Source organism: Pithys albifrons, chromosome 6 (assembly GCF_047495875.1).
Source record: "Pithys albifrons albifrons isolate INPA30051 chromosome 6, PitAlb_v1, whole genome shotgun sequence".
NCBI lineage: Eukaryota > Metazoa > Chordata > Aves > Passeriformes > Thamnophilidae > Pithys > Pithys albifrons.
This window is the reverse complement of record NC_092463.1, coordinates 48,266,636-48,293,441: the sequence shown is the minus strand read 5'-3', so window position 1 is coordinate 48,293,441 and position 26,806 is coordinate 48,266,636. Positions and strand designations below refer to the sequence as shown.

Genomic DNA, 26,806 nt, shown 5'->3' with positions numbered 1-26,806 from the left:
TGACGCGGAGCTCGCGCTGAGTGACGGGTGGCGCCGGGAGGGGGATCGGCATCGGCACCGGGAGCGGGAGCGGGATCGGCATCGGCATCGGCAGCCGCACCGGCACCGCGATTGGCGGCCTGGCGGGGCGGGAGGAGGAGGAAGAGGAAGGCTCTCGGCCCCGGCGAGGCGCCATGGCGACCACCGTCAGCACCCAGCGGGGCCCGGTGAGTGCTGCGGGCGCCGCGGGGCCCGCCGGGGCTGTGTTCAGGCGCCGATCCCAGGGCGGGGCGGGCGCGCCCAGCTTGAAGCGACCCAGGCGGGCTGCGGCGTCCGGCCCTCTCGCCCCGGCCTCTGCCACGGCGCTGTGCGAGCCAGACTCCATGTGTCCGGCCTTGCTCCGGCCGCGGTGGAGGGGAGTGAGGAAGAGCTCTCTCTTCTTCAGGCTGCCGAGGGACCAGGAGAAGGAAGTCTGCCTCTTCTCCCGGTTCCCCGCCTGGCGAAGAGGCGCTGGGAGAGGGGAAGGCAAAGTCCTACCTCTCTGCGCAGGGGGCTTAAGGCGGCTCTCCTGCCCGTTCTTTGTCCAATAGGCCTTCCCAAGGAGGGACTGGCTTAAACTAAACCGCTTTCCTCGGAAAGCAGAGCGCAGCTCCCTGTGCCCGCGGCTCGGCAGGGCACCGGCGGGCCGCTATCCCTGGAGTCGCCGCCTGGAAGCTGGAACGACGCATCTAGTGTGAGCTGTAGGCGTGTGTGTTGGACGGGAGGCACTGAGCGGTCGTCAAAACAGTTTAAGAGTGTGCTGGGAGGTGGTGCTGACAGTTTATTGGGAATATGTTATTGTCTGGTTTTGCCCAGGGGTAATCATGCCTCATACTGCGGTGTTCTGCCGTGTGGTGTCCAACATCAGCTCTGTGTTCCTCCGGCCCGGAAGGATCTGGTAGTAATTGACAATATGATCGTGCTTGAAGGTGAAGTGAGACTTTTTTCGAACAATCAATTGAAACGACTGAATTTTATTTCACAGAAAGAGCTACTCTTTTTGGTATATCTACTCAGTCTCGTAGAAAGATCAGCGAGGTGAATAATTAAATTGCTGATCTTGAAAAACGGCGTTGCTGTCTGTTGTTATAACAGTAATATTATGTGATCATCAGTTCCTTAAAATGCCTTATATGTCTGGCCTTCTAGAATAGATTAATTTTACAATGAATTGTGATGACGGTTGGAATAAAAGTTTAGAGTTGAGAATTGAGGTAAAAAAACTATGGCATCCTTAAAAAACAACTGCTGTTCTTGTTGAATCTGTGATGACTGAGGCAGTTGCTGTGCCCAAAGGCTTGATGTGTGTGTGATTGATTCCAAATAGAATTTAGTCAATATGTAACAGATTTCACTCAAAAATGCTCAAAATAATCTAAATATCTGAAAAACAGTCAATCTGTTTAACAGGAACTTCACTTTTAGTTATCCTTTATTTTCATGTTTAGAGAAAAGTTGGCGAGATTGGGGTAATTGGTAACAAAATGAATAGTTTCACTGAAGGTGAATAGTAGTCCTTATTTGCAGACATGTGATATTATGCAGATACTTCTGTCCTTAAAGCAGAGTGGCATTTCTTTGTGGGAGAAGTTTTGATTGCCTGTGGTGCTTAACACGTTGTTGACATTGAGTGTCATAATTTCAATGTCTGCTTGTTTTAGCTTGGTGAAATCTCCCTGATTTGACAAGATTGTAGTGACAAGCTTCTTGAACATCTTGCAGAGATTTGAATATCATAACTGCCTAGTCTTTCTTAAATTAGAGGAGCTGCATCTCAACCATAGAATGTTATTCCAAATATCTTGTTTTAGAATTTCCCAGATACTCCTGAATAATCTGTTGGCAATCTTTTGTTTCATAAACTTGATGGAAGCCTGACAAATGGAAAGGTGTGATGACTTATAGCGTGCAGGTTTGGCTTTCAGGCTTCGGGGGGTTTTTTTTTAGAACATGTTCTTAACATTGTGGTGCCTGCTTTTCCTCCTTGCCTACTTTAGAGATTTAAATGTTTTCAAATGAATGAAGAAATTATGCAATGTTAAGCAGTCATTCACAGCTGAAAATGTTGATAGGTACATGCCAGCCTTTCTCAATTCTTTCTAGAGACAGAATTGTGCTTGCAACTGCATTACTAATGAATAGCCACTAAATGGTGCTAAAGTATTGAGAGACGTTTTTTTTTCTTTAGGGCTGGAGAGAACAGTTCTGGCTTTCACACATTTTATGATCTTTTGAGAATGAAATAATTTTTAAAATCTAAGCTATACCTGAATATGTACGGGCTGCTAAATGATTACCTTCTGTAAGTGAGAGTGTTAATAAACAGTTTGATCAGGCTTCAGGTTAAGACTGAGCCAGCAAAACATATTTGTGTTCCTTGGCTAGCCAGTCATACCTAAAACTACTTGCTGTGATTATTCATCATGCTGGCAAATATGTCAGGTTCTCCAAAATTAGATCAAGTATCAAGACTACATAGATTTCTGCTCCTGATTTCCCTAACAATCACTACTCTGTTGAGTTTTGTCTTGAGACTCTTCAAAACTTTTGATGTCTTTTTCTCCAGGCCCTAGTCAAAAGTCCCTCTCCAGCTTTCTTACAGGCCCCTTTAGGGACTGGAAGGTGCTCTGCGGTCTCCCCAGAGCCTTATCTTTATCTTCTCCAGGCATAGTCATAGATGTCATATTGACACTAATTCTATCTTTTATTTTTAACTCATGTTTGCATATCGCAGTTCCTGCAGGTATTTTAACAGGTATTTTTTACCTCCTTTCTTTCATGTGAAATGTTCTCTGCTTCAGTTTGACAGTTGAGATCTCCTTTCTTCTTGTGTTGCATCTCAGAAGAGAGCCTGGCACTATTTTCTCAATGACCTCCTCGTAGATACTCGACAGCTGCTACAAGGTGCATTTTAAGTTTCTCCTCCTCTATACAAATCCTCAGCCTGACCTCACAAGTCTTGTGCTTCAGCCCTTTTCATGGGCCGTCTTGGTGGATCTTTGCTGGACTCCTTCAAGCTCATGTACTGCTGGACCCCAAACAGGTTCACAGTATTCCAGATGTGGTTTAGTGAGTTCTAAGTAAAGGGAAACAATTACTTTCCTCAGTCCACTGACTGAGCTCTTGATGCAGTGGAGTCTGCTGTTAGGCTTCATTGCTGTGGGAGTGCTCTGCTCATCCATGTTTAACTTGCCCTTCACCTCTGTAGAGATGCAGCCCTGCCAATCATTCCCCAGCCTGTATGGGTGCCAGGATTTTTCTATCTAAAGTACAGGACTTTGCCCTTGTTGAATTTCATGAGATTCCTGACAGTGAATTCTTCCCTCAATAGTTTGTCCTGTCCTCAAACATATCAGTCATTTCTCCACAAATTTGGTGTCCTCCTCAAAAGTGATGAGTACATTCTCTCTTCCCCTTTGTTTGCTGAGGAAGAATGTTCGACACATAAGTTAGTCTCAGTACAGACCTTTGAAAACTTTGCTTTTAACCAATCTCCAGTGTCAATCACCACTGAACTTCAGCTTCTGATCTCAGTGCCTCAGGCAGTTTTTCATCCATCAAGTAGTCTCCCCATTTGGATTGTAATGACCCAGCTTTCATACTTTCTGCTCCCTCCTTATTCACGTATTCTAATAATTTTATTGTAGAAGGCAGATGGCCTATTATGCCTTTTTTTTATCTTTTAAAGCCTTGGTGAGGGCTGGCTATTCCTAGTCCCTGATGGTTTGGGTTTTTTTAACTTGTGCGTCAAGAAATGTCTTCCAGAAGGACTTGCTCTATAAATTTCTTAGTGAGTAAAGTGAAGCTGACCTGCCTGTGGTTCCTCAGTCATCCTTCTTACCCTTTCGAAAGCTGTATGTGAGATTTGTCTTTCTTCAATTATAGAGCATTTCCTCTAATCTCTGTGACCTTTCAAAGATGTTAGAGAGCAGCCTTGAACAAATACCAGCTCTTTCTGGACCTCTGCATGTATTTTACCTGGTACCGATTTTTTATTTAGTGTGCAAAGCATAGCACAATAATTCAAAATTCTCATTCCCTTTTTCTTTCTCAAAAACAGTAAAACCATTTAAAGGAGAATGGTTTAGAACTATTTTGAGAGGTTAGGTGTTTAAGCTCTGTGATGCTTCAAAGAATTTTCATGTTAGTTTTCCTTGGTCATTGCTCCTATGGCAACCTTAGTTATGGTTCCCTGAATGTGTTGTGTCTGGGCAAATACACAAGGGCAGTTGTGGTTGTCCTTGGCCCTGTGTTCCCTTTCTCTCCGGTTTGTAGGTACCAGAACTTGTGTGATCAGTTAGTGAGGTCAGGATTCCGATGACTTCCCTCCACTTCCCTTTACCTCCAAACTGTGTTTCACTTTCTTCTGATCATCCCTCTGCACCAACATACTTTGCAACTATTGGCCCCGATTAATGTTGTACAAGAAACTAGGGTGAAAAAACCCGGGGAGTTGAGACTGAGACACCCCTGTCCTCAGTTCAAATAGCTGTAGAACATCAAATTGCCTATAGTTTGAGGAAGTTGAGATGCAGTTTTTATACCTGCAGCATTTCAATTTGAAGAACTTCAAAACTACCTCTTAGGTGGTTGTAGCAGATAGGAAAGGCAATATTATTCTGTTTCTAGGTAATCTATACTTTTGATATGCAATGCTGTCAGTAAAGTTAATTAAAAAGTAATTATAAGGCAGGCTTATTTTTTATGAATACCTGTTCAACATTTGTCTTCTGAATTGTAGTCCTATCCCTGTCTTATTGCTAAATGGAGTTAATTTCTTGTTCGACAGTTAGTGATAGAACACGTTTTAATTTCACATTTTTTCTTAAATGCCATTGTAGTAGAGAGAAATTAATTTGTTTTGAAGTGGTTGTGGAGAAGGATCAATGATACAAGCTTGTCTTGTATGTTCTGCTTGCTTTAAAAACAAGAACTGGTGTTGAATGCTGGTTACGTAAGTTTGTATTTTTGATTCAGCTTTGGAGGCGACAGTTACGTGCTTGCTTTTAAATGCTTTGAGGAAGATGTAATTTGATCTATTTTCTTACAGATAAAAAGATTGCATGATATTAATTTGTTCCCATCAAATGGAATCAACTGATAATTAGCATAAGAACATACAGAGTAGTGTATTTTTCTCAGTAAGCATCTTTCTTAGATGTTTTAGAGGCTACATTGCCAGTCCTTGCGTTCCAGATCTCAGTCAGAACTGAATGTTCAAGGCAGGAGTGTGTACATCTGTTCACCACTCTTTCTTTTGGAGGGATATGCCGCTCAGATCTTTTGAGAACTTACGCGAGCTAGTTTTAGTTTCTATGTATGTCAGCTCTGCAATCCTAGGATGAGAATGTAGCTTTGTGTGAGGTAACTGACTGACCTAAAATCAGCTTAAATGCTGTAAGAAAACTTTATTCTCCCTTACAGGCTCCTTTTGTCCCTCTTGGTCCTCAGTACAGCGACTAGTTTATATTTTTATTTTGGAGCAATATTTGGCTGACTTACATAAAATAAAATTCAAAAAAGTCAAAGATAGTGTTAGACTTCTGTTGAATGACTTAAGTTTTCCTGTGTGCTTGTTAAGAGAATAAAGAGACTGTCCTGTTTTCTGAAATGTTGACAGAGGGAGCTTGTGTTTATGGAAATGTGATTTCAGGGCTGCCACCACTTCTGACTATGAAGTGTTTATGATGTCTATTCCTAGAGATGCTAATAATACCAGATTTGAAGCTTCCTTTAGGACCAGGGTTAGAATGGGACCTGCTGTTGTAAAAGCCATTTCTTTGATAATTCTGTTGTCATTACAAATCTTGCTAAACGGATTACTTCTTATTTTAAAACCAACTTATTTTTAATTATATGTATTCACTGAGAAGGCTGTTACAAGACTATGTCTGATTTCCACCCAAACTTAAATAAGCTTTCTTTTATTATTTTTAAGTTAGTTTTCTCCCTGTTTGCCCCTGTCTTTTTCTTCCCACATTTTAAAACTAAAGCTCCCTAGGATTTTAATTGTAAAATTTTAAGATGCTTGTAAGCAAAACTAATTCCCCTTTATCCTTCCCAATAGTCTGGCAGCAGGCATTCAGTGCTTCCTCCTGTGCTTTTTAGATAAACTTCCTTTCTGGCATGTGACACCTACTGTTGCCAAGATTCTGAGGCTCTCAGTTGTACAAAATAGTCATGCAACATGTGATTTGACTCCAATTTCTATCTCAAAGATGCAATCTTAACATGCAAATGCTGTCTAATCTCGAAATGCTATGTCCTCAAGGCCTGTTAACTTCTCAAATTATGTTCTGTAGGCATCCATCTGCCAGACAGACAGTTGAGTAATCTTGCATGGGATTGCAACATGAGAAATTGCATTGTCCTTTGTCTTCATGAGGTAGACTGTTCTCTATTAAATGTGTAAACAACCCATAACAATAGACAACAGAAAGGAGTGCAGCTTAATTATAAATGTTCTATGCCATTTTACACTTTTTCTTTTAAAATTATTATAGTATGTATGTTAGTTTAAAAAGGCAATCTCTCTAAATGTGTTATTAATAATGTTCACCAAGCATTTAAAATGTAGAAACAACCCGAGTTGTTGAATTGCCAAGTAATAGGTAGAGACTTTCCCTTCTTCTACTGTGAAGGTAACAGAAAATACATGGTGGATGCTGATTCATATTGGTGCATGTGATGGAGGTCCTCTAGTATACATTTACTTTTTGTCATGACTCATTCTCATGATAGACGACATTTTTAATTTCTCTGTTACTGTTTTGAGTGCAGTCGAATTTTCACCAAGTTGCAGGCCGGCCATGTTTAACACTGGAAAAGCATTAGGGCATCTTTATTCTGTTGCAGGGTTTAGCTTGTAGGAACTACTGTTTTTATAATCTGTCTTGAAGGTGACTGTGAAAGTGACCCTTTCAAATGAAAGTAGTGGGCTGTGTCTTGACACAGGAATGATTGGATGCAACGTGAGTGATGAGTAACTGAAAGAACTGGGTGACATCAGATGTCATAAGTGAATGTGATGTAAAACGTGGTAGCTCTGACTTTTGTATGGACTACTTAAATGTTTAGTTGCAGAGCAGCTTTAGCTCTATGTTTACTTTTTTCAGAACCTCATGTTGGAATTTTGTGTTTTTAAAAATGAGTGTGAGAACATTCTCTGTGTGAGTTGGCAGTTTTGTCATTTTATTAGTTCTTTGTTCATGCTGTCAAAACTAGACTAAATTCTGCTGAATTTGTTGCACTGTGATTTATATTCTTCTCTTTCTCATTACACAAGTGAAAGACTGAACTTTGAAGTATTTTTTCCCCTTTTCCTCTTTTAAGGTGTATGTTGGTGAGCTTCCTCAAGATTTTCTTCGCATTACCCCAACCCAACAGCAACAACAGATCCAGCTGGATGCCCAGGCAGCTCAGCAGCTACAGTATGGAGGACCAATGGGTACAGTAGGCAGACTCAGCATTACTGTAGTACAGGTATAAATTGTACCATCTTTGGAAAACTAATTTTAAGTAATTAATACAATTAATCTGTTTTGATCAGTGGCCATGAAAAGATTTTGTGTTGGAATTTGAGTAACTAAATTACTTATAAATGGGGAATGAGTAATTCTTAAAGTTTTTGTAGCTTCATGTTTCTGTACGTCAGCATTTGGTCCAGTTTCATGTTTCACAGCTGACTGATGTGACAATTTTCTGTAAACCTTGTTTATTATAGCACATAATCAAATAAATTCATGGGATTTTTTTGCAGTGAACAGGTTTCTCCAAAAACTTTTGCTAAGAAGGCTTTCTGTAGAAACAGTACTATTGGAAGATGTTAACAATTTTGAGGATGTTATAGGAAACTGTGGTTGCCTTATGTATTTTTCCATAACAGTCTGCTCTGTTCCATCCCCATTTCTTCTAATGCATTTGCTGTTTGTCCCAGTGCTTTCTCCAGGCTTTTTTATTCATCACAACTATACAGTTCTAGCTCTTTATTTTCTACTTCCTCTTTTCCCTTGTTACTGTTCTCCTTTATGTTTTGGCAGTACTGTATTACTGTATTTATTATGTGTAAGATTTCAAGTTTTAAAACTTGTCTGTCAACACAATTCTGTTTATCCACATTAGCATATCTGATGTCCTTCTTACTAACTTACTGCACTTTATCTGTTTACAAGTGCTGTTTTTCAAGTCGTTCTCTAAAACATGCAAAAGGGAGAATTACCTTCAAATTTAGCACCAATTCTGAAGTAGTACACGTATGGCTACAGCTTCCAAGGTGAAGTCCTTACTGGGAAGTAAACCCATATAAGGTCTCTCAGGAAGAGGGATACGAATGGATCCTTTCTGTGTCTTTCAGTGCTTCTCAGCTGGTATCTTTCCTTTGAAAACTGGGGGCAATGCTTTTTCAAAGTTTATTACTTCTGAAGCCTAGACACTTGGAACTCATTCATTGCAGCCCTCTTTCTAGTTCTGATGAATTTCCCAGTTTGTATTGGAAGCCTGCAACTTTGAACAGCATAAAAATGTTACCACTTTAGAGCATACAAGCTTTGGTATAATTTTTTTCCAGAGCTAGGAATAGATGATGTGGCTTAAATCTCAGGTGTATAAGGAAACAAAACATTTATCAAACGACAGGCCATGTGTCTCTTATCCTACCAGTGTCTGCCACTTGTATCCCACTCCATAGGTTGTTCATCTTTGACTTTATGCTTGAACATCTTGAAGTGCTTTTTGTCACAGGATATTGATCCAATCAGTAGAAATCCCTGAAGCAGATAAAGGAAGCAGACAGTACAGTGTTCAAGAAGGAGTTTTGGATCTTGCTTTGAGCAGTTATGTTGCAGAAGCATTCATATTCCTGTTTGGATGGGTGAACTGATGGAGTTAATACTGGTTTTTATAAGGTTCAGCTATTACTTATTTTTATGTCCTTGTGCAGACAAGAAAAAAGTCTTTATCTTTCTTAAAAAATAAAACTTAATGGCTCTTCTTAATACCTTGCCTGTTATAGAATCACAGGATAGTTGAGGTTAGAGGGGACTTCTTGAGTATATTTAGTCCAAACCTCATCCCAGCCTTATCTCCTACTGTCCCCTCAGGCAACTCCCTTAATCAAGGATTAAGGAGGATGTTATATACAAGGAAAGGCTGAGAGACCTGTGGAACAGTCTTCAGGTGAATCTTACCACTGAGTAGTCCCTGCCATCAGGTATTTAAGAAGAAGACGACAGACTTTTCAGTACTGTCTAGAGGAAGGACTAGAGATGCAGTGAGCACAAATTAAAATACAGCAAACTGTTACTTGAATATATGAAAAACCTTTTTATAGGGAAAGATGTCAAATATGAGAACAAGTTGCCCAAATAGTTTGTGCAGCTTTCATGCACAGAGACACTCGGAACTTCCCTGAACATTTGACCCTGCTTTTACTAGGGAGCTCGGACTAAGCAGTCTCTAGGGATCCTGTCCAGCCTCAGCTTTTCTGTGATTACCTGGAGCCCGTAGTTGTATTAGTGGTCCTTTGCAGGACTCAGTCAAATGTGACTGTGTCTTGTACTGAGCAGCCCAGAACTAAAGCGAACAGTGCTGCAGACATGTACTCCCTGGTGCTGAGTAGAAGGGATCTTCTTGATCTGCTCTCTGTGCTTTTCCCAATGCAGCCCAGAATACTGCCTGTCTCTGCTCCAAGGAAGCATTGGTATCTGCCAGGACCCTCCGTATTTTTCTCCTCAAAGCTTCTTTTCAGCCAGATGGCCCACAGTCAGCAATTGTGCATGTCTTCCTCGGGGTCAGAATGCTGCCTTTCCATTTTGTCGGGTGATCGCTCTGGTATGAGTTAAGGGAAACCCTCGACCCTCTGGAGGGATGCTTGCAGGAAGGATTAGCTCCCTGAAAGTGCTTCTGGATGGGGTTACCAAAGAATGGAGTGTTATGGAAATGACATGGCCTTTCTTCACTGCACCCTGTGGCACCCTGCAGAGACCCAAGGAGCCACCCCTCAGGCATCTGTCTATCACCCCCAAAGTATTGACCATAATCACTCAACCTACCTAAAAGAAAAAAAAAGGTGTAAAAAGAGGTTGGACATGACCAAAAACTGGGGAGAAAAACTTCCACCACCTCTGGCAGGGCAGCCTGTGAACTATCCTGTCTCCCCCCACCCCATCGGACATTAAAGGGGTGAGCAACCAATTCTTACTCTGTTTTCCTGTGCCTTACTGATTATAATTTACTATAACTCACCGAGTGTATACGTGTTAGTGGGAAGCGCCTGTATTCTTCCTGTTGCTTTTGCTGTGGGTTACTGAGTGTGTTTAAGTGTTGTGTTGAGCTGTTGTGTTTCTGGTTAGTAATCCTCTGTTAGTTAAGATTGTCGTGGGAGGGGTATACTGCAGGAGTTGCCTGTAGAATGTGCTTTGTGCCAGTTTCTTTTGGTTTTTTTTGTCGTCAGTTAAATACAATCCTGCAGCTAAATGTTATTACCAGCTATGCAACGCATATAGTCATGTCACATACTTGTATTAATAAAAGTTATTTCGGGAACTGTTCTTGCTATTAAATGTGGTCCATAAACTAAGACCTTTCCAGGCAGTGTGTCCCGTGTTGTCTCTTCAGGTGAGATGCAGACAGACTGATCTGGGTTATATAAAGCTTTGATGTTGTGGAATGCTTATAGTTAGTAAGTTCTCCCTGGCTAAAGTGTGGTCCTCATAGGAAGGTCGAAAATCTTTCCAGCCTGTGTTCTGTTCATGGGTCGATAGGCAGTGCTGGATGCATAAAGTTTTGATTGTTCCAAGGGCACTTATAGCTATTAACTTTACATTCATACAGGAGTGAGGTAAGAAATCTTTGCATTTCTGCCCCTCTCCCTTTCACGTGACGCATTTGTTGAACTTTAAGATTCCTGTGTGCACACTTCTCCAGCCTGTCAAGGGTCTTCTGAATGGCAGTACAACCCTGTGGTATCCCAACAGATTCTTCTGTACCTGTCTGGGAGTTTATGCAGGAATGCTGTGGAATCTTGTCTGCATATTGAGACATGGCATTCTGGATAGAAGACTTGCCACAGAAAAGTTAACCTGTAGAAGGTGAAAAGCTCGTTAAAGTATTTTGTACTTAAATATGTGTTGATAGATTATACTGAGCAGCATGCCTTAGTTCTGCTACTAATAAAGTGGTGGAATATCAGAAAAAGTTGCTGGGAAGATAATTTACGGCTTTTTTTTTCTTCTTTCAGATATGTAGGGAATGGTGGTGAGTTTGTATGATCATGGTTGATTGTTGCCTTTCTTTTGGTGCTTTTATGATAAAGTGCTTAATCTTACAACTTAAGAGTCTATAGAGTGGATAATTTAGATGCCAGCTTTCCTACTTTAATTGTTACGTCTCAAACTGTTTCTTATAAATGTGGACTTAACCTCACCAGTTCTAATGTACGAATTGCTGAACCGCATGTGCCCTGAAGGAGAAAAGGGCTGAGGTGCAGCCTTTGTGATAAATGTTGTGCACCTCTCAACTGTTGTGAGCTCTATAAACTTTGGTTTGCCACTTGTCTGTAGAAAGAACTATAGCCTTCTTAGTACAGGTCAGAGAAACATAATGTCCAAAAAGCCCAACTTCTGCTTGGGCACAGCTGTGTAACAGATGAACCCTTTTCAAGGTGTCCCAGACATTCAATGGTGTCATTGGTGTATGTTTTAATTGGAATGCTCTTTTTCTTGCCTTCCTTTTTTTACTCCTTGTCTATCACATAATTGAATCTAGTCCTTTGTTCAATATTTGATTTTTATTGTGAACTAATAGTAATTAAATTTTCAAGTTAATGTCAACATTATGTTCTTACTGGTTTTCTTTTCTTTTCAGGCAAAGCTGGCAAAGAACTATGGAATGACACGCATGGATCCGTATTGTCGAATACGGCTGGGCTATGCTGTGTATGAAACTCCAACAGCACATAATGGAGCCAAGAACCCGCGCTGGAACAAAGTTATTCAGTGCACTGTTCCCCCGGGTGTGGACTCTTTTTATCTAGAGATATTTGATGAGGTCAGAACTGCAATATATTTTTTCTGCCTCTCCCCATCTGCTGTTTAGACTGAGGTTTGGGTGAAACCTTGCATAAAAGCATTGAATTACTAAAGTTTCTGTGTTCTCTGAGAGATGATGAAAATTTTTCAGAACGCCAAAAGCAGCAATGCATAAGGCGGCCTTACTTTTCTCCAGGAATGTCAGAACTGGTGTATTTCTTTTGCTGGCTGATACGAGGCACTAGCAGGATTGCCTGCAAAGGAAGAGAAGGAAGCAAAAGATACTTGAGTGGTATTTAAGCTCCTCTTGGCTATCAAAGTGCCCTGCAGGCTTCTATTCTGCACTGTCTCTATTTGCACAGTGCTATTTTACTCGAAAATTCTTGGTGTTATTCCAACCTAGGACAAGCTTGGAAGCTTTCCCATGCCTGGAAATGCTGAGAATAAAACTGCCAAATAGAGACTGTATGTAGTCAGTAGGATTTATTAGGAGAAACTGAGAGGCTACAACTGAGGCTAAAGTCTTACAGTTTGCCTGTTTTTTGCTGTCTCTCACGTAATGCCTGACATCGCAGCAGCTGTGTGGTCATTATGCAAGTGACGCTTTTGGATGCTCTTTTGTGGGCTTAGATGTTAAGGTTCAATTGCCTGTTTCATTTCTGCAGCAGGAGTGGCATGTTAGTGCTTGTATCTGCTCTGAAATTACTGGAGTTCATGGCTTGTAGTAGCAAACAGGCTCCTTTACATTCATGTGGTGAATGTCACAAGATTCACTCAGACTATGCTGATAGTAGCATGTTGTATTTCTAGAAGTGTTCTGCTTCAGGTTTGCAGTTTCTTGCTGTTAAATATCTACAATCAATCTATGATCTCATTTATTAAAGCATCATTCATCTGTGTTGGAAAGGAGATAGCCAAAATATTTACTGACACTTCAGTAGTTTCAAAAGGAATAAAAATTAACAAAATTAAATAGCATAAAACTGAAGTGTTAGTCAAGAATGATTTTAAGGTTGTTTTTTTTCCAGGACAATTAACTTGATAATGTTTTGTAATTATATTCCAGCGAGCCTTTTCAATGGATGACCGCATCGCTTGGACACACATTACAATTCCTGAGTCTCTGAAACAAGGAAATGTGGAGGATGAATGGTATAGCCTGAGTGGAAGGCAAGGTGATGACAAGGAAGGAATGATTAATCTGGTTATGTCCTATACGGTAAGCCAAGTTTGAGGTTGGGAGGAGGAAGGGAGAGAAGCTTCTTAGGTAGTGGGAGGAATATATTTTACGCTGAGGTAGAAGTAGTTCTGTTGTACCATACCATACTGGGTGTTTATGTGTTACTAGCATTTAAAATAATTATACTTAAATCTGGGAATAGCAGTCAAAAATATTAGTTAAGGCAATAAATAGTTTTTAGTGAGGTGGTAAATAAGTATCTTGTTTTGCAATTACAAAAATTCAGCTTATTGCTGTTGTTGAGGAATGCACCCAGTACTGGTAGCTGCCTGTGCAGTGTGAGCTGCAGATTGTGCTCTGGGTGGGGGGAAACAGAGGGAGCCTCAGGCAAGAGGCTGTGAGCTGGTGCCAGCCCTTTGCATCACAAAGAACATGGGGACTTGTGGCACTTGGATACAGTAGGAGCCAGTGACTCAGCAGGAGAACCCCAGACTACCTGAGCACAGACTTTGAGGGTATAAAAGCCCAAAATTCCTTTGCTGGGGTTCTCTTCCCGGAGGCACCAGCTTGAGCTGTTTCTGTGTTACGGCATCATGACTAAATTGCTTTAAGGATCCAGACATGTCAGTCTGCTGTGGGAAACCCAGCACTGAGCCAGTGAGGGGATCTTACCCGTCTGCGTGAGTGTGGGATGTGCAGGGAATCAAGCAGAGCACCTGTCGGGTCACTGGAGCTGCCCAGGGTGAAAGGACTTTGGTCCCAGCAGTGAAACTTGGGGGACATGGGAGTGTGACTGCCAGAGTGGCTCCTGGGCAGTTGTACAGCAGTTTCTGTAACATTGTGCCACTAGAAGTATAAAAAAGAAATTCTCAGTCAAATGGTCCATTATAATTTCTAATTTAATAATAATAATTTTAAAAAAGCTTTGTGGAATCCAAAAATACCTTTTCCCCTCCCAGCCCCCAAAACCTCAAGAAATTCATGTCAATTTAAAAGCAAAACAAAATGATGGAAAATCTTTTCTGTCTTAGGTTTTTCTTGGATGATTTGAATGATCTTTCAGATGACATTGTTTTTTACTTCCATTCTTGTTCGTTTGGTGCTAGTGGTCATGAACTGCTTACTTACACTGCTCTGTTTAGCAGGCCATGGAGTGTTCTCATCTGCCACCTTTGTATTAAGTAGCTGTTGGATAACATGTAGCATGTACAGCCCTGAATGCTTCCTTCTACACTTGTATATCATTGGAAGTTCCAGTCTGCTGTTGAGTGTGCAGCTGGGAACAGATGTTCCCTGATGTTTGAAATTCACATTCTGCCCCCAATCTGAACAGTTGCTCCATTACCCTGAAGAAAAATGAGTTTGTAATTAACCTTGAAAACTGTCTCCCCATGAATGCACTGTACATAGATTTGGAGCCTTTAATATTTTCAAAGATCAAACCGAACTGAATTTTGGTAGTAAAAGGGAATGGGGTTAAATCAATATTTTGTCTAAAGGACTGGTTTACCCAGGAAATAATTGATTTGAACTAAATTTTGCTTTTAAGAGCAGTATGCTGCTTTTAAAAATAAAAAATTGGAATAAAATTTAGATTTCCTCTAAATTTTTTTCCTCTAGGTTACCTTTTAAGGAATGTTCTATATTCATTTCACTACAATAAGGCTGATTAAATCTCTATTTTAAAATAATTTGCTTCAGTAACAAAATTTCAGTGACAAATTTTATCACACTCTTGCAAAAGGCTACTTTGACATAATGTGTTTTTATTGATTTACAGGCAAGTTAATTGTCCCTGAAAAGATGATAGTTCAGTTCATTTGTTAGAGATTTTGTATAATAGAGATCAGCACTTTTGGCATAATGATACTGTAATATTGAACATGCATTTGCAATGTGACGACTTGTTTGCAAGGTTTTAATTGCTGATTTTGGTTTTTTGCTATTTTTGAGTAGTTCTAATCTATTCTAATCTGTGCTTTTTGTGTCAAGTCTTTGCCGGCTGCTATGATGATGCAGCCCCAGCCAGTGGTCCTGATGCCCACTGTGTATCAGCAAGGAGTTGGATATGTGCCTATAGCAGGTATGTTTTCTCTCCTTGAAAATTCTGAAACTTCCAGATGAAGGGTTTTGTGAAAATAAATACCAAATTTATCCTGTTTTCAGAATGTAAATGAAGCTATAAATGATTTTGTCCTTCACCATTTTTCTCATCATACAGTTTTGTGAGAAGAGGGAGCAAATTAAGTGTAGGTCTGCTTTCAGTCTTGTACCCTGTTTAAGGATGCTGCATGAGTTTGGTTACATGGATTAAAATGTCTATCAAGTTGGAACAAGAAGGCTTCTTCTGAGTATTTCAGTCTTAGGTCAGGTCACTGAATAACAGCCAGCAGGCTGCACTTGAAATACGCTCTGTGCTTTTTAAATGGTGGCAATCCCTGTGTGAAACTTTGAACTTCAGAAGGTGCCCCAAATTAATTGTGCTGTCAGAACTGCAGCTTCTGTAGCCCATAAAGGAATCAATTTGCCCGTGGTCTTCAAAGATGCTTCGTTGGAAACTTGCTGTGCAGCATGTGAAGTGTGTGGATCAGTGAATGATGAATGCTAGGGAGCTCTGAGATAGTTACGTAAACTCACCAAAACAAGCTACAAGCAGGTGTTGTCAGTGCTGTTGTTTGGTTCAAAGTGAGTTTTGAACTTGTAGAGGAAGGTGTATTAACTTAGGTTTTGTAATTTTTCTGTCAAAGATGAAAAGTTTAAAGTATGTAAATAAACTTGATTTTACCCTACTTAGGTAACTGATAAGTGAAGTTCAGTTGAATATTTTTTGTATTTCACTTACAGGCTGATAAAATCTCCAGTTTGTTGTATGGTTATTTATTCACTAATATATGTTCTCTTTAAGGAAAATACAAGATGAATTTACATATTCTTAATTTTTTTGCATGCAAGTGTATGAATGAGTGATAGAGTGTGTGGGACATAGTTGCAGTCCTAAGTGCTGACACAATGGTGACATTTTATTTTTCTTTTTTAAGACTATGGGCACTCTGTAAAAAACTTCATCAGCAAAAGACTGGATTTGTATTTTAGGAATCCTACCTCCTGTTTAATTTTTATGGAGTTAAGTTAACATGGGAGAGTTTGGCTGTATGCTTTATCCCCTCATAAAAACGTGTAGTTTGCTTCATTTGAAGTGCTTTTAAGATTTTAAGTCTTTCTTGCTTTTGCCAGTGAACTGCTTTGAACTTGTGTGTGTGTTCTGAAGGTTGTTTTGGTGTGATAAACCAGACCTTCTGTAGTTCCCTTCAAGCATAGTCATCTTGCATATGCTTAAAAGATACAATAAAAGGTGCTATAGAAAACATAAAAGTGAGAATATTCATATAGTATTACAAAATTTCTATGCCAGACAATATAAACAGAAGAAACAAAGCAGAGACTAGTTTTGGGTATGACTGACAGTAGATGTAGAACTCAACAGATCACACTGATGCAAGACCTTAAATTGTTTTTCAAGTGCTGTGCTCTGTCTTATATTGAGATCTTGATGTTATGTAAACTTTGTGTTTATCTTGAGAGTATTTTCTACTTCAGCAAGTGAAGAAATAAATAATATTTTTCAAATGATAGTAATGTCTGACATTTTAACATGTAAGAATTTGCCTTTGTGTAACAGTTTTAGGTTCTGTGTGGTGGATCATTGCCCTGCCAAGATCCAGCATGTTTGTTTTAATTACTGCTGTAATAATCTTCTGTATTAAAAATTCTTTCTGAGTCTGTCACTTGTATTTTTGAGGCACAATGAAGTTCTACCTCTGGATTTGAACTTTTATTTTGTTCTGGGAAAGCTTGAATGTGCTTCCTTGTCTTTATAAATAGCAGACTTCTGATAAACCATGTTTGCCCTATATTTGATATTTTTGATTTTTTTTATATATATTACTGTGCTAATGTTTGCTGTTCTAGAATTTCTGTGGACATCACCAAAATTTCCCAAAGCACTGTGAGTTTTAAAGCTTTGACTTACTCACTCATCAGTGACCCACTCATCATAATGAGATGGGTGGTTAGGTTTGGAGTTGGAAAGTGACTTGACTTCAGAATAATTTGGTTTCATTAATGGCTTATAATAAAAGTGATTTCAAATTACAAAGGGAACCAGTAGTGCATCTTGGAAGACATGGAGTTTTTAAAAGTGTTTTGTGCATACTGAACTACGTGCTTCTCCTGGGTTCTGTAAAGTCTTTCAGAAAGGTGTAGGAAAACTACTGGCCTTCCCTGCCCAACTGAGTTGTTTATATATTCTGGGACCACTCTGTTGGCAACTTCCTTTGTAACACTGCACAGCATTTTTCTCCTTTTTTGAGACTGCGCCAAGAAGGGCAATGGAGGAGGGCATCATTATGTTCCAGAGAAATATGCTTACCTTCTTTGCAGCTTTTTAGTTCAGGTTTTTTACCTACCCAGCTAAAATGAGTGTAGTCAGTAAGCAAGTTCTACTTGTTCTCTTCAGAAGAGTGGAAGAGCATCCCTGAATAGTTTATTGTATCTTGAAATAGAGCGGATTGTCCTGTTGGACAGGACTGTTGGAATCTCTTACCTATGATGGAAATACAGTGGGTGGACTAAAATGCTTATCCAGACAGTTTAACAGTTCCTTGTTAACCGTCCAAAATAGCTTACAGAGAGATGATGTAAAATCAAATTCAGGTGAAGGCCAAGGGGGTTTTTTGTAACAGAAAACTTCTGTTCAGAACTTGGTGTATGTAACTAACCTAATGAGGCTCGAAGCAGCTTATTCTCTCACACTCTCATGCAAGTTGGGGTAAACAGTAGGAGCAAGAAGTTTGTCGCTGTGGTAAGCAGATGAATTCTAAAGTGCCAGCACAGGTAATGCTCACTTTCTCACATTTGGCAGTAGGTGTTACAAAGCTGTGATGAGAACAGAAATGGCCATAGAATATTCTTGAATCATGGTAGTTAATTTCAAAAGTTTTTAAAATTGAAACCTGACAATGACAATAGTTGCTACAAATTATAGTTGCCATAGATGATATATTTGTAGATTGGGTATATGAAAAGTTAAACTTGTCAATCTTACTGCTCTTTTAGAAGTTGAGTTTCTCTACCATCTCTTCTTGTTTTTTTGTTTTTCAAAAAATTACTCAATTTGTCCGTAGAATGTTGTGATATACTGGTGCTTACAGTATCTTCATAATAGTGTATCAGAGAATGTAAGCTAAAAAACATTAGTTCAGTAAGAAAGTGATGTTTCTTATCAACTGAATAATCCTGCAATAAATAGGAAATTTATTTTTACCTAATTTATGAACACCTGTATGAAAAGTGCCTTAAACCCCATATGTTTCAGGGTCCTGTCAGAGTCAAGAATATCAGTTTTCACTGAGGCGAAGTTGTGTGTATATGTACATTATTCCTTTAGGTGTCCATATGGAGTTTCATGGTTTAGCTTGTGACATTATTGGTATTTATTTAGAAAACCATGGATGTATGTTGTCCTTTGTGGGCTATAAAATATAATCCTTGCTGCAAACACCTGTTGGCTTACTAATTTAGAAACATTTCCTCTTATTGTTTCTTCCATATAAACAGCACATTTAGAAAACTTGTTCAGAGTGCTGAAGCAAATTAGTTGAGAGACTGAATCCTAGTAGCATTTAGTTTTTTTAGTATTAGGTAGTTTAGGTTTTACCCCACTGCCTCAGTTTATTCAACTTCACTGCTGGAAGCTAAATGATCAATTTCCTCTTAAAATAGATTAATATTTCTTTCCCATGTCTTATTCCTTTCCCCTTGCCCCTTCATTTTCACCTGTCTTTAGGGCTTGAGTACTTTGCACTGGGTAAGTTTCCAAGCTCTTTTCTCACTCCCATCCTCATTGACTCAAGAGTCTTTGCATGAACTGACCTAAACAGCTTTATTTGTCACAGCAGACTGTATCACAAGGTATTGCCGCTTGGTTGTCACAATAGAACAATTTAATCCATGTCCTGGAAATTGTCAAAGCCTCTCTAACCTTTTGGAAAATCTTTAAAGACTCAGCTTCATGCTATAATGGTTAAACTAATTGGTTATAATGGTGTTGATGGACATAATCTGATATTATAATATTCTTCTGAAGCTGCTGTATGTCAGTGAGCTATTCTAGGTACTGTACTGGGTTCCTAGAAGAGAAACATTATTCTTGCAGTTGTTCTACTACTGCGAGGTTTGGAGAGAAGCAGGTAATGTCATGACTTTTTGTGAACTTGAAAGTGAAGAACTTAGTTCTACAGTGACACTGATAAGACAACCTGCTAGTTGCCTTCTGCTAATCTTCAAATAAGCTTTTTTTAAAAAAAAAAAGATAACACTTTTTTTCATCAGTGTGTATTTTTCATGCACATCTGTTTTACATCCATGTCAAGTTAAGCACCTGATTAGAACTGTTAAAGGCAAATTATGTTACAGGAAATCAATTTTTCTTCAGTTTAGACTTGACTTTACTGTGACACCTTTGATCGTGATTTCTGCAAAGAGACTGGGATGTCATTAACTTTTATAAAATATTGGTCTTCAATCAAATATGTTCACAGAATTCAAGAATTACTCCTTGTGAGATATAATGTCATTTCTTGATGCTCTGAATTTCAAAAAGATGCTGTAAATAAAAATGTTGTGGTTATTGCACTGTATTTCGTGTGTTCAGAGCCGTGGAATTTTAGATTTTTGTCATGGGTCCATACCTTAATTTTTCTAGTAGCTTGTAAAGAAGCAACATTTAAAAAAAAAATTAAATGGCATGCATATTTTAGCACTGAGGGTTTTTTGAAGCAATTATCATTAGACACATTAGAAAAGGTGATACTGATTTCTTCATTTAAATAAAAGAATTCATGGTGAGAAGATTCCTGAATTTACTCTGAAAGAGTCTGTGCATGGGACAGAATAATGAGTTAAGAGTTAACCAAGGGCACTTGACTGAAAAAGAAAATACAAGTGTGTAATGCCTTGTATGCAGTTAGAAAAAAGTTTACCCTGTTAGTTCTGCTCTGATGCTTCCATTCCTGCTTGTAGCAATTGACTTGCTATTGTTTCATGTATTGGAATGTCACTGCTTATGCCAGCATGTTTGCCATTGTCATTTCACTGAATTGGAAAATGGTGCTTCTTTCTTTTGATTTATAACACTTATCTAATATCTGAGAGCAACATGGGAGTGTGCAATTCCATTGACAGTGGATTCTTAGGTCGTTTAGTTCCAATTTTTACCTGTTAGTGATATGTTATTTTCAATACGTAAAGCAGATCTTTACAGAACATTGATAATTGGGATGTTTATTATAAACTTCTCTAATGACTATGTATATAAGTGTATTTTCTAAATTTTAGTGCATTATTCTTCAAGTTTATGCTTAAGTCTTACTATTTTGTAAATCAGAAATTATAGATACTTTTAGCCTGAACATGTAACAAAAAAAACTTCAAACATCAACTCCAGAGTACTCTTAAATTGGTATTTGTATAGCTTGAATGGCATTTATCATGGAGGTATTATTTAAAAATCACTGTGATAGTAACTTCCATTTGTATACACTGTAGTTGTAGGCAGCATAAGCTAATTCTAAAACTGTAAGAGCTGAGAAAATGGATTTTGAAAAATCATTAGTGAGAAACAATACAGTCAAGAAATTTCTTGTGTATAAAATCAATTATTTGTATTGAAAATACTTTTTGAAGCCTGTACAGATGTCTGGCTTCATAATCATCTTTTTTAGATGAAAGCAGTAAGAAACTGTTCTAGTTGCTATATTGGTAAGCTGTAGGATGCTGTGGAGTTTGAGAAGTGAGCCTCATGTTTGATTTGGATTAATATATTAGCTGACTTCCTGTATGGGCACTTCCTACACAGTTTAGACCAATTGTTGGATAATCTTAAGGTGTTGAGAACTTACTAAAAATCAGTGGGAAGTTTGTGTTAGAAGTAAAACATATCTTTATTGCTCTGTTCTTTGATACTTTGCAACTTCATTTTTTTTGAGGCTGTTCATCTTTGTTTACCCCTTTTAAATGCCAAAATTGTTTGTAGGAAGTGTGAGGAACGAGTTGAGTCTTGTTGAAGCTGTGGAAGAGGCAGCTGAAATGCTGCTGGGTATGTTCATTGGGTAAAGTGTATTTGCAGTGCTGGTGGGGACTGCACAGTGGTTTACCTCCCGAGCGCACACACGGTCTGATTTGCCATTTGTTCAAACACATAATGCCATTATAGAGACTGTGGTCCAAATGGCATAAAAAGTAGTAGAGCTAAAGTTTGGGGATGTTGCAGAAAAGATGACAGATATCCTTGGTTAGAGATATGGCACAGGTGTCTGGGCAAAGTGAAATTTCTTTTAAAAACAGTTCTGATGTAACAGTTTTCTCTATTGCAGAAAATTATTAAAACCTATGAAGACTGTAGCAAACAATTTTAAACCAAACATATAACTAGGTAGACTTTAGGAGGAAGTGATGTGGTTGTGTAGGGAAAACTCATACCTTAAAATTTGTAGATGTATGAGTATGTAAGAAAGAATGGTGTGATCTGTGTGTATCACCTTGTCAGCTGCGTTTGGAAAATATTATTTGCTAAGTATTCTTTCTACCATGTGATACTCTGATATGATAAAGGTCATCTTGTGGTTTAATAGCTATTTTGAAAAGCCAGTGAGGAGATAAAAATAAGTGTTTATTCATCCCTTAATAGAAGGAGACCGTTGGTGGGGTGCATCATGTTTCTTAAAAAACTAATTGAGGGAAGAGGACTAATAGACAATTTGTCAAAACAAAAGCACTGAGCAGTTTTCTGAGTACAGCAGGTCGCAGAAGGATCTTATTATAGTAAATGGGAAATAAAATCGTACATGAAGGCCGGTGTTACAGTACATGTAAAGGAAAAACTAATACGTATTTTGTAATGATTTCTTGATTGGTTATTACTGCACATGAAGGTCTTTGAATTATTGTAGAGTACTCCATAAAAATACCAAGTGAATAGTCTTAGAAACAGTGCAAAAAATGCTTGAAAACAAATAGCAGCATTGTAAAGTTTTAGTATTTGTTCTCAGTGCCGTGTTTGTATCTAGATGCAGGTAGTTTTCCTTGTAGAAATGCTATTGGAGAACTGCAGAAGGTAACACACAAAGTAGGAGGACTAAGATATTCAGGGATCTGAAACTACATAGTGAAGATGAAATACACCATTTTCAGAGGTGATAACAAAAGGCTCTACATGTATACTATGTATGGTTTCAGTTTGATATTAAACAAAAAATAGTATTTTCAGCAATTATCTGTACTTGATGATAAATGTTCTTACTTGATGAAAAGGGAATTCTGTCTAGTAACTCCTTTTAACAGGGATTGGAAAGCTCATTTTCTAAAACTCTGTATACTGACAGTGCTTTAATTTTACATACACATGCAAGAAATTAGCAAAAATATCAGGTCAGATGAATTTTGTCCTCTGGCAAAGAGTCAGAGAAAAGCAGTGTGTATACCCAAAAAGTGTTGCTCTTCTGCCACTTTGTAACTTTGTAGGCTGGATGGAACTTCAGCTTGGGAAAAACATTTGCTCAAAATGGCTTATTTGTGTGGTCCAGTTTCCTAAGGGACCAAAGGACTCTCCTTTCCTTTGAATGTACTGGAGATTGCATTCACTGACTTTGTAAATATTAGCTGTGTATATTGCTGATGTGAAACCATTTTTTTCATCACAACATAAATACACTGGGAACTAAAATATGGTGGGAAGGACACCAGCCACACCTTTCTGTGATGAGTGTTTGGTTAGTGATTCATGTGTAAACCTGGTTAATGGAAGTTGTACCTGATTTTTAACAGTCCCTGTTGCTATATTGTGATTTACAACTTCTGGAATACAACTTTTGGGAGACAGCCTGTTTCAGAAAATGCTTTCCAGTTGCAGTAGTGTAGGTATAATCTATGCAATCTTTCGTTTTTTTCCCCTTCTCTGGTATCCATGTTGAAGTAAATGCTGAAGTTGATGGGTTGGGACAAGCCATGAATTGCTCTCTGCTTCAGAATTACTGATTTTCCTCCCCCCCTACCCACTCATATTCTGTGGTTTTTCTTCTTCTCTTTTTAACCTGCAGGGATGCCTGCAGTCTGTAATCCAGGCATGGTACCAGTGGCAATACCACCACCTGCAGTCAACCCTCAGCACCTGTGTAATGAAGAGGACCTGAAATCTATCCAAGACATGTTTCCCAACATGGACAGGGAAGTAATCCGCTCAGTGCTAGAAGCTCAGAGGGGGAACAAGGATGCAGCTATCAACTCCTTACTTCAGATGGCTGAAGAATCATAGGTTCCCACTTCCTGCATAGTCCCCATCCTCGATGCCACTTATTTTTACTTGCCAAGCCAGGGATTTAGCTAGAGGAAGAATTTCCCAAGAGCTTTCTGTTAGTGCATCTAGTGTAAAAAATTATACGCCTTTTCTCCTTGGACATTAGATCTTTTTCTTTCTCAGTCTGTACATACTCAGTTTAGCTTACTTCTACAATAGAGCAGTGAAACCTCTTTGCTGTCAGCTGTGCCCTTTGTGGCTGTAATCTGATGGGGTGGGGAGTAATGCTGCTTTGTTTCTTTCTCTCCCCCTTTTCATAAACTTGCTCTTATGAAGTAACGCTATGCAGTACAGGATTGACTGGTGTTCATTAGATTGGGAAAAAAGTCTTTCATGGAAGGTTTGCTCTTTAAACACAACTGATTTGTTAAAAGTATTTAGGTTTCAGCAAGCAGCCTATTTTTGATAGAAATTAAAAGAAAGACTGTTTTTGTCCTGTGGTGTTTAGTTATTGCTGTAATATACTCACCACTTCCTGATTGAAGATTTTTAATTTAATAAGCTGAATTTCTTAGGTTGCGCTGTTGGTATTTGCGATGAGCATCTTTTATTCAATCTAGTCACTGAGCACCAAAGCAATGTGTTTTCTGGTGTGCATTTGGGGCTTTGTCTTCCCACATAGTATTTATTGTTACGTGTCTGTAAAGTCTTATTAGATAACTTTTGACTCGTACAGTATGTATTACTGTAGCAAAAACAGGACTAAGCCCTAATGTACTCCACAGTTAATTGCACTCTAACTACTATTTCTGCATTCCCAAGGCTATTTCAAATAATAAGTGCAGAAGGAAGGATTTTTATATCTGAAAAGTGACTGAAGCCGTAAAGAATTACTAAAATTGTTGTCTTACATTAAAAAACCAGAAATCTATGTCCTGGGTATAAGGCTTCTTTCTTTACACCTATTTCAGCAAAATTGCTGTTTTACTTTAGTGGGAAAATCTATTGTATTGTTTCCTGTAATATTAAAATAAGCATGACAGGTAGTTTCAGGATCTTAGAATGCCATTATAAATTGCTCAGTGACTTGTTAGACTACAGTTGTTGTAGTCAATTTACTATTATTTGATGCAGATGGAAATAAAATTCTTTGTGAGAGACATTTTAACATATCTGAGTTACAGTGATCCTCAAAGGAGGTTTGTATTTATTGCTAGTATAATTTTCTCAAATAAGAGTTAATTTAGAAGCTGCAGAATCTTACAGTATGCACCAGTTACACCTGTTGGATAAGTTTCTGCGGTGTCTGTTTTTGTAAAGTAATGCACTTTAAATAGTATGCACCAATTTATTTTTCCAGTCATGTGCAATGTTATCTCTTTAATGTTTGATTTCAAATACTTTCTGCAATAGCCATAGACCTTTATATTTTCAAGAGTTGAAATGAATGTACAGTTGAAATCTAGGCTCTTGAGTGATTAATGAGAACGTTAAAGGCAGGTTTGGAATAGGGGATAATGACCCATATTCTCTTCTTCCCCATACTTTATTTCATGTCCCATGTTTAAAGTATTGTTTTTGTTATCTGGTGGAAAGCTAATTTTATTTTTTCCCCCCAAACCTACATTCAAGTAGCCTTTAGGTAGCACTGGCAGTAGAGCATGAATATTTATTTTTTTATTATTAAAATCAAGTACTGAAACTTTTAAAATACAGCACCAAAAATCATCCCAGTTTCTGACCTTTTAAAGCTGTCTTTTCCTAATGTATGGTTTTGTTATGAATCCCTTAACATCTTAAATTTACCATTGAAAGCCCAAATGTCTTCAAACATCCTCCAATTGGCTTTTGAGATTCAAGGCTATAGTTTTTGTGTGCTGTAGTAGTAGAATCACCACACTTTTGTTTCCTAAAATAAAATGGGTGTTTTCAAGAAACTAGTCTTGCCCCTTCCCTACAATCATGGTAAATTTTGTGATTGAGTATGTGTAGAGACATTTGGTCTTCACAGCAGGGTTTTGTGACATCTTGACCCAAAAGGATATATGTAGGTAAGGATTTAATGCTTAGATACCTCCATGAAGAGTCCCTTGCTCTAACTTTTACACAGAGAGCATGAGTTGCTAGGGATGGAACAATTCAGGGAAAATGTATATATTTAAATTTTTATATTAAAACGGTGGGATTCATCATACAGCTTTTCATAAAAGCAAGTGGTCATGGTTCAACTTAATGGCTGGTAAATTGTATTGCATCCTATTACAGCTCCATTTCAAACACAGAATAAACACCTTTCAGTTCTAACCACCAGGAGGGGTAAGTGTGAGTGTTAGGTCAGCCAGGTTTATTCATAATCTGAGCTTTGGGCCTCTGAGAGAGACTCCTGTTCTTAGATTTACTTTTGAAGTGTATTTTTTTGTCCTAGGCAAATGTGCAAAACAGGGTACACGTATGAGTTGAAAATTGGATTTATAGGAGCAGTATAGCCAGTAGAAGGATTTCAGTATTTTACACTATACTTAATTCTGTGGGGTTTTTTTGTCTTTATTTAAATAATTATTAGAGCTGAAACTCTTATGTCAAGACAAGCTACTATCTCTTGTTAAAAAGAACAAAATCATAAGCCTGCTCAGCTATTCAGTATACATGTCCCTCCAGTGAAGCTGTTGTCAGGTTTGAATTTGAGAGAGAGGAATAAAGGCAGGGAATGTTTAGTTATTTGAGGGTCTGTGAAATTAAGGTATTTGAATTGAAAGTCTGTTTATATAAGCAAATAAATTGTCACTCATGATTGTAGCTTTTGACAAAATGCTAATCGAGTAATATTGTGTTTGATGCTCCTCCTCTACTCAACAACTTCAAGCAACTTGGAGCCAAAGCCAGCTGTATAAGACAGGTATCTGCTAAAAGTTAGTGCTCCTAGTACTAGTTTAAGTCCTGCCAAGAGCCTCAACTTGCTAAAGGTAGGAACATTTTTTGTCTAGCTAGATCCTTGCAACTTCTCTACTGCTCTTTGCATCTGCTGATGGTACCGAATGTTTTTTCCCCCCCTTATAAACATTATTGCCTGTTTGGTTGATATGTAATACCGTACAGAGGATGTTTTATGCTGTAATTATTCTGAAGACATTGTTTCTCTGTATTGAAGTCCAGTATCCAAATATGTTTCTTGCACTCTAAAGTACATTAACTTTTTCATTCTAATTTAATAAAGGTATCATCTAAATGAAA

The 26,806-nt window shown here is 38.5% G+C and overlaps 1 protein-coding gene across 2 annotated transcripts; it reads left to right on the top strand.

Moving 5' to 3' along the window:
- TOLLIP (toll interacting protein) lies at positions 1-26,806 on the top strand. Of its 2 annotated transcripts, XM_071558780.1 has the most exons (7): positions 1-206; positions 7,351-7,500; positions 11,881-12,063; positions 13,111-13,263; positions 15,217-15,307; positions 19,070-19,090; positions 23,379-26,806. In XM_071558780.1, the coding sequence occupies exons 1-7, from the start codon at positions 174-176 to the stop codon at positions 23,591-23,593; spliced, it is 846 nt and encodes a 281-aa protein (XP_071414881.1). In that variant the 5' UTR covers positions 1-173; the 3' UTR covers positions 23,594-26,806. The 2 variants fall into 2 exon arrangements, with proteins under 2 accessions (XP_071414881.1, XP_071414882.1); XM_071558781.1 differs by lacking the exon at positions 19,070-19,090.

What these genes read in the sequence shown, in the direction of transcription:
- TOLLIP (XM_071558780.1), top strand. Translation starts at nt 174, where the DNA reads ATGGCGACCACCGTCAGCACCCAGCGGGGCCCG. An exon ending in TCAGCACCCAGCGGGGCCCG is followed by an intron (nt 207 to 7,350) that starts GTGAGTGCTGCG and finishes TCCTCTTTTAAG; the next exon opens with GTGTATGTTGGTGAGCTTCC. An exon ending in TGGATATGTGCCTATAGCAG is followed by an intron (nt 15,308 to 19,069) that starts GTATGTTTTCTC and finishes ACCTGTCTTTAG; the next exon opens with GGCTTGAGTACTTTGCACTG.